The 15,261-nt window shown below is 35.8% G+C and overlaps 1 protein-coding gene across 1 annotated transcript in view; it reads right to left on the bottom strand.

Annotated features, from left to right (window-relative positions):
* The window catches only part of ABL2 (ABL proto-oncogene 2, non-receptor tyrosine kinase), a 106,276-nt gene that overhangs the window by 23,573 nt on the left and 67,442 nt on the right, over nt 1-15,261 (bottom strand). The window contains 3 exon segments of the mRNA XM_014480050.2: nt 992-1,287; nt 4,972-5,142; nt 6,375-6,437. Of these exon segments, the coding sequence (XP_014335536.2) occupies nt 992-1,287; nt 4,972-5,142; nt 6,375-6,437 (530 nt within the window).

The raw sequence follows: 15,261 nt of genomic DNA, 5'->3' as shown, positions 1-15,261 counted from the left end.
CTATTTGGTTTCCTGAAGAAAAAATATATCTTATTGGGTGATGCAAATAAAATTAATAATTTACTGTTTCCTACCTTTTACCAGCCATTATCTTTTATGGAAATTATCTCACTGAATGCTTCCAATAAAATGGGATGGGAAACTGAGGCTTAAGTAAGGTCACAATGTGAATAAATGATGGAGTTACCCAGCAAACCAGATTTGCTTGCTCTAAAGCCTATGCTTTTCCCCTACTATGCATATCATAAAGAGAGAAAGACTGGAAGAAACAATTCAACATAAATTTATTATTCAAGGACTTCCCTGGTGGTCCAACACTTAAGAATCTACCTTGCAATGCAGGCAATGTGGGTTCAATCCCTGGTAGGAGAACTAAGATCCCATAGGCCACAGAGCAACTTAGCCTGCACATCATAACTATACATTTACTGTTCAATAGAAGAACTGATATAAACCTACGCTTTACCATTTATAAAGTAAGACAGTTCCATTCTAACATAGCCATTCTTAAACAGTTGGTCTTTCTAACCTGCAAAGTGCTAAATGACTGATCGACCTATTTACATTAACATACATTAATGATCAATATCAGTCTCAGAAGCCTAAAGTTTTACTCTTTAAACTTTCTGGTAGAGATTATTATAATTTTCATAGATAAAAGGTTTAATTTATAAAATTCCACACAATGTATTGGATGTATACGTGCATATCTGTATACTGATACCAGTTAACTTATACAGCTGTTTCCTTCATTTTTCATCTTCAAATCTAGCTCATCTTTAAACTCTTAATGTAATACTGTTTTTAATTTCCATTACTGAATTGTTTTGAAAAGAGTAAGCTCTCTCTCATGTGCCAAACAGCTCAAACTCACATCAGTGATTAGTTTCTTTCATGTCAGACATAAAAATTGTATTCTTTCATCATTCTGAATATTGCTTCTAAAGAGCAGGCCCATTCACACCAAGAGGTGGCTGCCGGCCAGTCTTACCTTGCCATCTGTGGTGGTATTGATCCTGTAGTGATACACACGCCCCTCGTACCTGAGCGAGATTGACAGCTGCCCGGGGCTGCTCTCACTCTCTCGCACCAGGAAGCTGCCATTGATCAGACTGCTGAGTAGGTACTCTGCTGCACTGCGAGACACAGGTCCATGATACCAGGAATGTTTTTCCAGGCTGTTCACAGGGGTGATGTAGTTGCTTGGCACCCAGCCTTGGCCATTCTTAGAGCGAACTTCGCTCCACTCTCCATTCTGGTTGTAACCAAGGACTCGGAGCTTTTCACCTGGCCAGGAGATCATTACAGAGGGAAAGAAAAGATGTAAGACTTTATCTTAAACAGAAACAGTCTACTGTCAAGCTTGAAATTCACTGAAAAAATGAATCAAGAACTTTTAAACCAGCACAGTTTTTTTAAAGATAATGAAAATGAACTTTGCTATCATCATAGCCTGACTGATATTTTTAGCTTGTAGCTTAAACAAAAGAAGCATACTTAGACATGTTTTTCTGGCATTATCAATAGGGTTTCAAAAGCTTTTATACTACAGGAAACTCCATATACATAACTAAGGTAGCACACAAAGAATAAAAGGTCACTCAAATGTCTGGAATAGGACATGGTCTCACTTCTTAAAAAAAAAAAAAAATGAAATGAATTTTTTCCTCAAAACATATATATGGTCACAGAACATATATATGGTTCAGTGCTAACAGCAATCAAGGATTAGGGATTAGACATTAAAATTACTTCTAAATTTCAGTTGGCCAAGGCTACAAAAACCATCAATCAAAAACAAAAAACAAAAAAGCACAGACCACAGAGCTATCAGCAATATTTCAGAAAGAAAAGTGAGGAGGTAGGGGTCGGCAGTCAGGACCTCAAAAGCACAATCTTTTCCAGGACTGAAGTTTTAAAATAATTTCCCTCCCGTTCCCCATAACGAATGAATCCCCCATCTACTCTTCTCAAATTAGTGTGTGGCAAAGAGAAGTTGAGACTAAAGTTGGAGCCTAAGACTCAAGTTACTCAGAGTATCTTTGCTATCAATTTCAATGTCCTTGATTTCTTTAATAAAGTTGTGAGTATCAACTTCAGACTCCCTAAACATGCTTCCTTATCCTGTACTTGCAGCCCAGGCAAAATAGGAAAGGTAAGAGATATCATTATCAGTAAATGATAATTTAAAGATTCCTGGGACTTCCTTGGCAGTTCCGTGGTTAAGACTCCATGATCCCAATACATGGAGGCATGGATTTGATCCCTGATCTAAGATCCCACATGCTGCATGGCAAGGTCATAAAAAAAATATAAATCCTTATAAGGCCTTACACCCCCATATCTGAGAGATGCAAGCCTTCCTGTAGAGTTCACATCCACCTCTCAGTGTCAGAGAACAGAAGAAAGCCGCAGCAATCAAAAGCACATGGCCCAGTACTTACCAAGCAAAGACTGCTGGGGAAAAACTCAAAATTATTATTCTGCCAGTCATCTTTTTTCAGTGGTCTACAGAAATGTTTGCCACAATATGACTTTCTATTTGCCCCTACTATCTCACTAAGACCCTGGGTTGTGAGACATTCAGTGAGAAAAAACTCGGGTATGTGCACGTGCGCACGCACACACACACAGAAAATATACACACGTACAGGTAGGTAGTGTGTGTACTATCTACACACTATCTGTGTGTACACTATCTGTATCTACCTGTACACACACTACCTGTGTGTACAGGTAGATAGTGTGTAGATAGTGGCGGTGGAAATGCACAAGCGTGCTGATAAATACTCCCCAATCATATCTGCAGGGAAAACAAATCTTAGTGCTGTCAGAAAAGCTATATAAGACTTGTCAGTCAGCAGCTTTTCTCTAATACTCTTAAGAAACTGAGAAGACTAAGTTCTTTACCAAGTACATTATTTTTCCTTACAAAGAACTGATAATGACAGGTCATCATAATCAGGATATAGTCGAACACTCTAGGTTTGGGGCTATTTGTTTTTCTCTTTTTTGGCAGTTGGGAGGAGAATTTTCTACTCTGGAACTTTTGAGTACCATGAAGATTAACAATGGAATAAACATTGACCTTATTGCCAGAGAAACCTGATTTTTTAATTCAGGCAAAATATTGCCTTCAAAGAAATTACTAAAATAAGTATTGTTATTTAATTAAAAATATATTTTGTCTTTTAAAATAAAAAAACAGCTTTAGCATGACAATATTTTATATTAAATTAAAAATAAGAACCTGGATAAAAACCTGGCATTTCATAGGTTTTGGACTATACAGCCCATGGAATTCTCCTGGCCAGAATACTGGAGCAGGTAGTCAGTCATTCCCTTCTCCAGGGGATCTTCCCAACTCAGGGATCAAACCCAGGTTTACTGCACTGCAGGCAGAATCTTTATCAGCTGAGCCACCAGGGAAGCCCTTAAAAGAAATCACTGTTGATTATAAGATAAATGAAATCCCACTTTTTGAGATGTATAACTGGTAACTGATGAATCAAAAGGCTTTCTTTATCAATGTATCGCTGGTGACTGAGCAATCTTGGAAAATACTGACATGAAAATTGTATCTAGGAAAGAGTGTTCTGAGTCACCTTCACCAACTTTCCCAATGAAGCACCTTAAAGTAAAAGACTGTGTTGTAGCCCAAAGAGACTACCTACCACACAGAGTATAAAATATTTCTGAACTCCTGTATCCTAAAACTGTAAAATTTTCCTCCCATCATAAAACACAGTTGCACACACATACAAATACCATCAAATGCATGTATACATACCATCATCCCCACTCTGGGACATACATATACCCCAGAAACTCAGTTTTAAGGATTTCTGCCTTTGATGAATCTGGCTGGATTTTAAGAATTGATGTATAAAAATATTTTACTTCAGGGTAACATTCCTTGAGTGGAGACCTGTCTTCTTAATTTGGTGATCCACTCTCATTTACTATCTCATTTCAAACCTTACAAATAAGAGAAGTATTGTTTGACAAAGAATCATTTAATTTATACTTGCAGGTAGCTAAAAATTATCCAGAATCTTATTTTTTCCTAGTAGGAAGCTTTAATACATTCAAAAGACAAGAAAAATATAAGCAGATTATCAATCCAACTCATGTATACAATGACAATGCCCACACTCCTATTTCTTTCTCATAAAAATTCCACATTTTCTGTCCTCTTCAGAAAACCAATAATGGATGGTTTTTACATGATTATGTTCTTGGTGTTCTCTTTGTTAAGAATTTACTACTGAAAACAGTACTACTACTCTGTTGTGAGTGTTACTGCAATAGAAGCCCTTCCTGCTAGTCCTTTCACTAACACACACAAACACAAGTGAGAGAGAAGTTGTCTAGGCCAGTGCTACCCAAAGCAGGTCCACAGCAAGGTAAGATGCTTGTGCCAGAGTGCGAATCACTGGACCACTTTCTTCAGCTTTGTTAAAAAAAAGAAATGTCAGCTGAACTAAATAATAAGTGTACTTAGCAATGTAGTTGTTTTACATTTTGAGTACAAGTTCTTAATCTCAGTGTAGACTGGTAACGAATGGTCTCACAGGAAGTCAGCCCACGAACGACACTTAAGAGTAGCACTGGGGTCTGGAAACCCGACTCCTCTTAGTGAGCCACAGTTCACTGAAAAGAGCTGTACGGTAAACCTTACCTTTGTGGCAGACAGATGCTGGCATATTATCTACAGAACAGAATTTTGAGAAGGAGTCGAGTTTATGTATATATTGTGCAGTGTTTTTTTTCTAATGTACTTTGTCTCATTTTAGCCTTAATGAAAACTCTATGAAGTAGATAAGGTGGCATTATCCCCAATGAATCAGAGGTATCTGGGCCCAAATTACCTACCTAATTCCAGTCAGAGGCAGAATCCAGAACAGATCCCATTATTTCTTAACCACTAATAAAAACTGAAAAGTGAGAGGATGTCACGTAGAAGCTCACCTTTAGTGATGCTGAGTGTGTTATCACCACTTGCTACAAAATCATAAAGTGCAACAAAGAGATTAGGGTCACTCTCGGTGGCTCCAAGCAGGTTCTCCTTGGAGCTCCACCTGATGGCTTCGTTCAGGGCCTGGGGTTCAACATCACAACCGTAGGGGCGATGCAAGGCTTCTGAAAGACATAGAGAGAAAGGAGTTTACACCAAGTCCAACAGCTGGAGATTCATTTGAATTCACTACACAGACAGTATTTTAGCTGTTGGCATTATACTGATGGCTCCAGCAAGGAACAAAACCATACACGTGGTTGTGGAGTCATGAAGAATGAGCAGATGGCATGTCTCCTAAGCAGGAGAGAAATCTACTTGTTGAAAACATAGTAAGATAGAGCAAAGAACACAAAATGAGCATTTAGCTGTGATGCTTATGCATGAACCAAAATCAGAGGTAAATGAATAGGAAACATAGTTTCCTCAAAATGAAAGAAAAAAAAAATCTCAAAAAGAAATGCCAGTTCATTTTATAAAACACACAAGATATTTTGTCTAGATGATGGTGGTTTTAAGAAGGAATAGGTATGTTTTATAAATGAAGTTAAGTCCCCCCAAAGTACCTTTCTCCCCTTACTATCTCCATATAAAACAAATTTCAGAAAAGATAACAGAGATTTTTAAGAAATATGTATAGATTGTATTAATCCAGGCCCTCCATTTACATATAGAAAATTATAGAAATAGTGCTTTTAGAAAAAAAAACCCTAAAATTATCTACTAAACAGAAAAGTATTTTGGTTTAATACAAAATATTCTTGGCATCCCAAAATACCTTTGTACTACCATGTACAGTCTATAACATAACAGCTTTCCACTGTTAATTGTTTTTATAAAAAACAATTTTTCCTTATTTTCTTTTCATATATTTTTAATAAAATACTGTAACTTAATTAGGACTCAAAATACGGCTGGCAACGGACATGATTTATTGAGTTTCTATCACCTGTAATGGTTGAAGCCTTGTAAGACCTGGTTTCTTCTTCAAGGCTTTGTGGTTCCTAAATTTAGTTACACTAAACAAATAGGTGATCCTTACACCATGTTAGTTTAAGATCACCTGCTTCTCACAGTTCAGAATAATCATACCAAAAACACACTGTTCTTTCAGTAGCAATTTTCTTAGTCACTAAAAATGGGTTTTAGTGGCACTCTGCCACTATGCAACTGCCTCTGTCATATAACAATTCTTTTCTAGTATGTCTCCCTCTCTTCCACTCATTTTTAATTTAAACTTGGTTTTATCATATATGAAGAAGAAAACCCCTTGAATCCGTGGTTTTATTTTCCAATCCACTCCCTCCTCTCCACCTGTACTGCCAATGTCTTAGTTCAGATTCCCAACATCTCTCACCTGGACTACTGCCTCCAGTCTTGTCTCCCTCAAATCCATCCTCCAAACAGCTGGCAAAGTGATCTATTTAAAACAAAAATTTGACCATGTCACTCTTCTTAAGATACTTCAATAGTTCACCATCAAGCTAAAAATCTCTTTTAACAGGGCCTTCAAGGTCTCTTATAATCATATCTCCACCTATTAATACTTCTCCAGCTTCCCTTCTCTCCCATTCCACGCCTTGAATTTTAAATTTGAATAAACACCATGATGCTTCCTGCCTTTCTGCCTTTGTTCACATAGTCCTATCTTCCCAGAATGTGAACTCATTCCTCTTTTTTCTTTGACAGGCTGACTTCTATTCATTTTAAAAACACTCAACTTCAATGTAACCTCCCCTTGGAAGCCTCACATACATTATACTTGCTACAGTAATACCTCTTATTTTTATCCTCCATTTATGTTCATTTCCCCAGCTTTACAAAATAAGCTTCTTAGCATAAGAACTTTATCTTTTTTTCTAGCAAGAGTCATATAATATGTGTTCAGTAATTTTGACTGAATGAGTAACTAAGTTTCATAAAAATATAAGTGACAGGAAACAATGAGAAAAAAAAAAAAAGCAGTCTTTTAAAATAGCATTAACCAGTGTTTTTTAAATGGCTTCGTAGCTGTCGATATCCTATAGACAGAAATTCCTCTTGTAGGTCAGATGCTTTCCTAACAGTTTATTTCACTTCTTCACATTCCTTCTTCCTCTTAAAAAGAATGTGTTTTTTAATTTTCACAGCTAATTAAATCATTTTACATTAAGAAAGTTACAACAAACCTGAGATATGTCCAAATGTCCTGAAAAGATAATCTGAAACAGGTATCTTGCTTCTTAAGCACATAAGCATAGTGAATAGGAACAGCTGTACTATCCACTGAAATAAACTAGGATGACCAAACTTGGAGCTCTTTGACAGCTCCCTATCTTAGAATAAAAGCTAAAGTCCTTACGAGGGCCTTTGCCCAATTCATCTTCCTACTCTTCCTTCCCTACTTTACTTCATTCTGACTACTGGCCTCCCTGCCGTTACCTGAACAAGGCAGGCACACTCCCACCTCAGGACCTTTGTACTGGCTTTCCCACCTGCCCAAAACATCCTTCCCTAAGCCACTGACACGACACTTCACCCAAATGTTCCCCTCTTGGTATGGCATTCTCTAACCATCCTACTTTAAAATGCATCTGTTCCTGACAACACTTCCACATCCCCTATGTCTCCTTTACTAATTTCTCTCCATTGATCTTATCATGCCCCAAAATGCAATTTACTTGTCTATCATCATATTCATGTGAGCTATTATCCCACCCCACTAGAATATTAGTTTTATGGGGACAGGTAATTTTTATCTGCTTTGTGTACACTGATAAATTCCAAGCACCCAGAACAGTTACTGTATATAAGGGGCTCTCAAAAACAATCTATTGAATAAATGAATCACACATTCTGCTACACTTACAGAGTATACACTGAGAGGACAGAAGACAAAACTCTGCAGTCAGAAAAGGTTTCAGAGAAAAGAAAGCATTTAAATTAGATGAGCACATTTAAACTGGATTTTGCACTGATGACAGTAGAATGACAGACTGTCAAAATGCAAGGATATGTCTATGACATGTGAGTCATCTGTACTGGAGAGGAACTCCATCAAATTCAAAGGAGGATTTTGAAAGGCAAGTCAGCCTCTTAAAACCATGTTAAGTGACAAAAGGAGAAAAGAGAATGAGACCTTCAGCACAATTTTATGAAAACTTAAAACATATACACATGCCAAACAATACTGTACATTTCTCAAATATACAAAATAATAAATACAGGAAGACAATCATTTCAGAGGCCAAAGTACAAAAAGAACCACATCTTGGAAAACAATCCTTTTTATTCTCCAATCCCCTTCTTCCCATCTCTGGTTTTTACAGTCTTTTTGGTCAAGTCAAAAGATCTTATTTCCTTCCTTTCTTCTTTCTTCCCACTCACTCTTTTGTTCTCATAGAACTAAGGGTCAGTTTCCTGTACAATCTGCCTGCACAGGATATGCACTTAAACACCATCCTACCCACTAGCACCAAACAAAAGAGGAAATTTTCCAAAGACAAGAAACATCCTAACATTTTCTTGAGAATGAACATGTTTTAAATCATAAGGAGTTAAAGAGCTAAATGGAGGCAAAAAAACTAAGGAATGAAGACAAAAAGGGGTGGGGGGTCTATAGAAAGTAAATGCCACAGTGTTATCCAGTAGATCCAGCCTATGCTCCTTTCCTTGTCAGCTTAAGACAGACAAATCTGGATGATTCAGAGCTACTGCATCTGCCCAAATACAAGTGCGCAGGCTGGGAATGTTTTATTTTTGAACAATGTTAAGTGACTACTATATATAAGGTACCTTAGATAGCGAGTTATCCTTCGTTAATCACTATTATGGAGGCACATCATGGACTCACGATGAGGCAACAGAAGACTCTAATTTTTACTTATGGAATATGGAACCCAGAAATAGGTCCCAGCAGAAATATATTATGACTATTAAGAAAAGGTCATTTTTTTCTACTGATATGCCTGTAGGATACAATAAAAATAAGGTAAAACTAGTAAGAGTAGCTTGTACAGAAAATTATCAGGACTAAACAAGACTCAAACTCAAATTCACAGATAATTCCTAAATTTAATGTTTAATTTTATTAAAAACACTTTCACCAATTAGTCATTCAATAAATTTTATCAGTTTAAGTAGAAATTTGTCAGTTATTAATTGGAGAAATTAATAAAAAATTTCAGTTTAGCAGGCATTTCCAGGCATTTTTATAAACACTTACCTTGCCAGAATTCTACTTTGACTGCATATTCTTAAAAACTAATACTTTTTTTTTTGCCATGCCACGTGGCTTGAAGGATCTTAGTTCCCCAAGCAGGAGTTTAACCCAGATGGGCCCACGGAAGTGAAAGTGTGGAGTCTAACCACTAAACCACCAGGCAAATCCCTAAGGAAGCTAATACTTTTTAATACTGCTTTTAAAAACTAGGGTGGTTGGATAAACCATTCAACTGTTCTCAATATCAAGCCACACATATCTTAAAACTAAAAAATACTGCACATTATTCATTTATTCATTTATTCTTTTATTACTAAGGCCCTACCAGGGAAAAAACACATGAAGCTTCACTAGCCAAGAATAAAGATGTTAACAACAATAGCAGTACAAATTTTTTGGAATCTCATTCAGGCTTGATTACTGTGGTTATCTACCCTCCCGCAAATGATCACCCCTGTTATCATACCTGTCAAGCTGGGGAGAGCCGTTTCTGAGGCCTCATGGCATAGACAGCAAAGCGATGTGTCCTGATCTCTGCCATAACAATTAGGTGGAAGCAGAACCATCCCAAAGACCATTCCTCTGCCCAGAAGCACGAAAGTTTAACTGTTCTCTGTACAGAGGAAGTCTTGGAATTCTAGCCTCTGACAAGCAATACCACATGCATGTGACACTTATTCATGAACTCAGTGGCCAAAGGGAACCAATGGCAGGGTAACATTTACAAGTCCAATGTGGGTGGAGAGTTACCTAAAGGGAAATGTCTAGTAATCAGCAAAACATTGAGTCAGAATAGAGTTACTTCAAGAACTCTGAAACGTTTTGAAAAACTAAATAAGTAAAAACCAACACACATGAGTAACAAATGATAAAATACACAGGCGTCACTGCATGTAGCTGGGATTTCATTCCTAGGAGATGATGAAGTGAGATTGTACAGAAGTTTCCTTGGAGAAAACATGTTTACAATAAAACACCAAATACACTTTTAAAAGAGAGGAAACGCCTAACAACAGTCATCTTTTGCATCACTTAAAGTTCAAGAAACCACAAATCCAAAGTTAAAGAAATGGTTGCAATCTGATTCATAAGCACAGAAGCCAGGAAATGAGGGCCTTCAGTAAAAGTTTGGCTCTATTGCTTAATAAAGGTTAAAAACGTGGCATGATAGTACTGAAAACTTTAAAGGTTCTGAAAGTAAAAGCCTAATCTTTGTTAATATATAGAACAAAGTTAAATAAAACTCAAGAGCCTTATAAGAATGAAACTAGCGAAATCCACCAATGATGGATGACTTTAGGGATATAACCTACAAAAATAATTCTAGAATGTCTGTTATTATACAAATATTTGTTAAGTAGCTGTTATGTACCAGCCACTGTGCTAGGTTCCAGGTCAACCAAAGTAACAGGGTAAAATTATTGATAGTAAAACTGATACAGCCTTCAATAAAGATGTTACAAAAGTTATAATGCAAGCTTAAAGAAAGAATGACTCTGGTGTAGGTAATAACTAATTAACCTTTTATGAAGCCAGTACTGTTAACATAATGAGGAAAGTAAGAGTTAAATGACTAACGGGTTACCTCAAATTAATGACTCAGAATTTCAAATACCAGGTTGAATTTCTCCTTCCCTGAATTACAAAAAATAAAAGGGAAAGAGGCTCCATAATTCATGTTCTATAGATATCTATATTCTATACTATATGATTTACTATTTAATCAGTAAATCTATTTAAATTATCAATAATGAATAGCTCCATTTTTTAATCCTCCTATATTGTAACCAGGAGTACAGAGGATGAATAAACAAAATATGGTACACACAATGGAATTTATTCAACGATAAAAAGGAATAAAGTTTTTATATATGCTACAATATTGATGGGCCTTGAAAACATCATGCTAAGTGAAATAAGTCAGACACAGAATGACAAATATTGTACAATCCCACTTATATGAAATATGTAGAAGCTATTCTAGCTCTGGAAATCTAGCTCTGCACTTGGGTGGCTATGTAACACTGTGAATGTACTTAAGGCTACTAAACTGTATACCTTAAAATAGTATAAAAGGTAAGTTTTATGCTATGTATATTTTCTAATTACAGTTTTTAAAGTAAAAAAATAAGTATTTGACTTCCCTCATGGTACAGTGGTCAAGAATCCACCTGCCAATGCAGGGGACCTGGGTTCGACGCCCAGTGCGGGAAGAACTCACATGTCGAGGAGCAACTAAGCCTGTGAGCCACAATTACTGAAGCCCGCATAGGGCCTGCGCTCTGCCACAGAAGCCATCACAATGAGAAGCCCATGCACCGCAACTAGAGAAAAGTCCCTGAGCAGCAAGGAAGAGCCTGTGTGCTGCAAAGACCCAGCACAGCTATAAATAAATAAATATTTCTTAAAAACTTATAAAAAAAATTAGTATTGACTCTCCAAAGACCTCTGTTATGTAGGTTGTATCTATCATTATCTACCATATTTGAAATTAAAACTGAGAAATTGTAATATTAATTTCAAAATAATAAACTCATATGTTAACATTTTATTAAAAATAACTACTCTTGAAAAGAATTAAGAGGTAATAGTAACACTGTCATTTTTTGCATATATCTTTAATATCCGTCTTAAAACAAGATGGATGAACCTTCATTCTGCATTTGATCTACTGTGATGTTATGTTGAAGTATACGAAAATCTAACTGTGCACAGATATGGAGGTATAAAAGGAAAAGATATTTTAACAATCTTTCAGATAATGATGGATATTCTTCTCTGATACTATACCAAAACTCGACAATTAGTAGTTCTTTAAAGCCTAACTGTATACTGAAATCTGAAACCAAATAGATAAAATTTTTATAATCTGTCAAACTAAAATTATTTTAACTTGTACTTGAAATAAGTCTATCTTGTACTCTGCATTTTTTAACATCATGTATTGATCATCTGGAAATATATCCACTAAATGTTGATATATTCCATTATGTAACTTTGATACATCCTGTTCATTACTATCACCATCAATCTCACCACAAAAATTTTGAGTACCAGGTAAGTTCTCACAATCACAATGGTTATTACTAATTTTATAAAATTCTAATTTTTGTTTAAGAGCCCAAATTCTACCATTTCCAACAATTCCTGTTTTGTCTTTTTTTTCCCCTGTTTTCTTTGAAATAGCAGATTTACTTCATTCATTTTTCAAGAAAATGTCTACCAAATCCCAATTCTGAATGGTTTGTCATTCAATCTTTTAAGTGAAAACAGGGTTCCCAGAAAAGAGCAGCCAGCTCAGTTAGAAGCACAGCACACGTGGACACGGGTCTCTCTACACACAGCCATAGCATCCGGTGAGCAACAGAAGTGCTTTCTGCACACTTTCCATTCTGTCACATAGGATACTAAAAAGACATGTAGCTGAGAATCAAGACTGTTTATAAACATAATCATTTTTACTGCTTCATCAAGGAAATTCTTAGCGAGAGTGTGGCGGTGACAATGCAGTGATGGCTAGGTACAGTTTAATGTCACTACCTTGATTTCTATCAAGGACTAAGCAGTTTTACCAACAGTGCTTTCGCACCATCAGTGCAAATGTCAACAGAGGGATTTGTTGAACACAATCAAATTTTGAGAACTGTTGCTACAAGGATATCCACATGAGTTAATCTGCTTCATTTTATTTTCAATTTTTCAGTTCTGCTTTATACATTTTATTTCATTACATAAAATATTTACATGGTTCCAAAGTTGAATCTACAGAATGAAGCACCCTTCTCTCTATCCTAGTCACTCCTTCCTTAGAGGAAACCTAAATTTATATGCTTTATTCTTACACTGTTTTAATGTAAATGGATACATGCTCACATCCCCGCCCTTCTTCTTAAACAGTAGGATATTTCACACTCTTTCTCCACTCTGCTCTTCTCACTTAACTGTAAGATCACTCCACAGTAGCACATAGAAATAGTTATTTTCCTATGTACAGCTGCATAATATTTCATGCCAAATGCCACAGTCTTAAATGAGGACAACTGAGAATAAACACTAAGTTTTTAAATTCTGGATCATGAACATGAAAAAAATGCCAATTAAGAGGTTCATTCGTGAAGTTGGAAAAAAAAAAATCAGTGCTGTTTATGTTGTTCAGTTCCTAATTGGCAACTAGACATCTCCATTTATGTTATAAACTTACACACACAAATACAAATCAACAAATATTTTTTGCTAAAGCATGTCGACCCCCCTCTAAATTGCACTATACAGCACTGAATAAGGGACCCCCTAAAAAAATTCTCAATAATTCAATACTTTTCTACAAAAGCAACTATTGTTCAGACAATAGTTAATTTCTATGTATTATTTCTGGATAAGAAGAGAATAGCTACAGTGACAGGACACTCAGGAGTTCACATTAACCCTTATATTAAATATTGCTTGTCTGTAGTCACACAGCTCAAAGAAAAAAGGAAAACGAAAAAGCCTACACAACTCCCACAATAAAAATTAGGCAAGGTTCATCAAGTCATTAAGGACACTGAAAGGATATGCAAACAGCTCTGTGGGGAATGAATTTCAATGACGACAGCCATCTAAGTTAGAAAACTATAAAAATTAACAAAAGACACTCAAAGTATTTTTTAAAAAACTTTTCATTCTATGCTGTTTTTAATGACCTAAGCCATCTAATACCACCTTTAACATTTTAGAGAATAAATAAAATGAAAGTGAGCATGAAAAAATTATCACCAAAAAATGATAAATGAAAGCCAGTAAGACTAAACACAACAAAGTTATTAGTATGACGTATTCTTTCTAAATTGTTCTCAGTTTATAAAATATATACTCATTGAAAATCTGAAAACTATATATACTACCCACTCTACATCCACACTTATTAAATTATTAAAATATTGGCTCTTTTAATCTATATCACATTTCATTCATCCAGTTAATTATTTATTGAGTGAGTATGATGTGCAAAGTATCTACTAGGCAGGATACATCAGGCTCTAGGCCAGAAGTAAAGTCCGTTAAGAGACTGAGGTAAGGTGAGGAGTTTCACTACTTCACTGCAGGATCACACTTACAAGAGAGCTGGAATACTGACAACTGAATTTCAAAACTTGAAGGCTAAAAAGAAATGAAAAAACATTATCTCAAGTGCTGAGAGAAAAAAGCTGTCATCCCCAAATTCCATAATCACAGAAAATATTTAGAAATTAAGATGAAACAAAGACTTCTCAGTTGAAGGGAAGAACTCGCGACCAGCAGACCTCCTCTGAAAGAACTGTTAAAGGAAGCTCTTCAGACAGAATGGAAATACCAGAAGGAAACTATTCATTAGGAATAAATAAAGAGAAACAAAAATAGTAAATAGCATATAGACTACTCTTCTCTTCTTGAGTTGTTTAAAATATGCTTGATGGTTAGAAGCAAAAAATGTTAACCCCATTGCAGGGACTTTTTAATGCAGGTAAATGTAACAACTGTAACATAAAGAGGGAAGAGAGAACTGTATGACAGTAAGGCTTCCATATTTTACTCGAAGTGGTAAAATGATGAATCCAGGTAGAGTGTGAAAAGTTCAATACGTATACTGAAATCCATACAGCAACCACTAGAAAACCTATACAAAGAGATATAGCCAAAAATACAACAAACAAAAAAGCAAAACTAAAAAGAAAAAGTGTTAATAATCCAAGAGGGCAAAAAAAGGGAAACAGAAGAACAAACAGAAAAAAATAAAAACAGCAGACCTAAATCCACATATTAATAATTACATTATATGACAACAGCCTAAACGCAGATGTATGATCCAGCTACAGGCAACTTATTTCAAATATAATCATATAAGTAGGTTAAATGAGCTTCGGCATCAGTCCTTCCAATGAATATTCAGGGTTGATTCCCTTTACAACTGACTGGCTTGATCTCCGTGCTGTCCAAAAGACTCTTCAGAAGTCTTCTCCAGCACCATAATTCAAAAACATCAATTCTTCACGCTCAGCCTTCTTTATGATCCAACTCTCCACAT

This window comes from Bos mutus, chromosome 16, assembly GCF_027580195.1.
Source record: "Bos mutus isolate GX-2022 chromosome 16, NWIPB_WYAK_1.1, whole genome shotgun sequence".
NCBI lineage: Eukaryota > Metazoa > Chordata > Mammalia > Artiodactyla > Bovidae > Bos > Bos mutus.
This window is presented reverse-complemented; position numbering and strand designations above follow the sequence as displayed.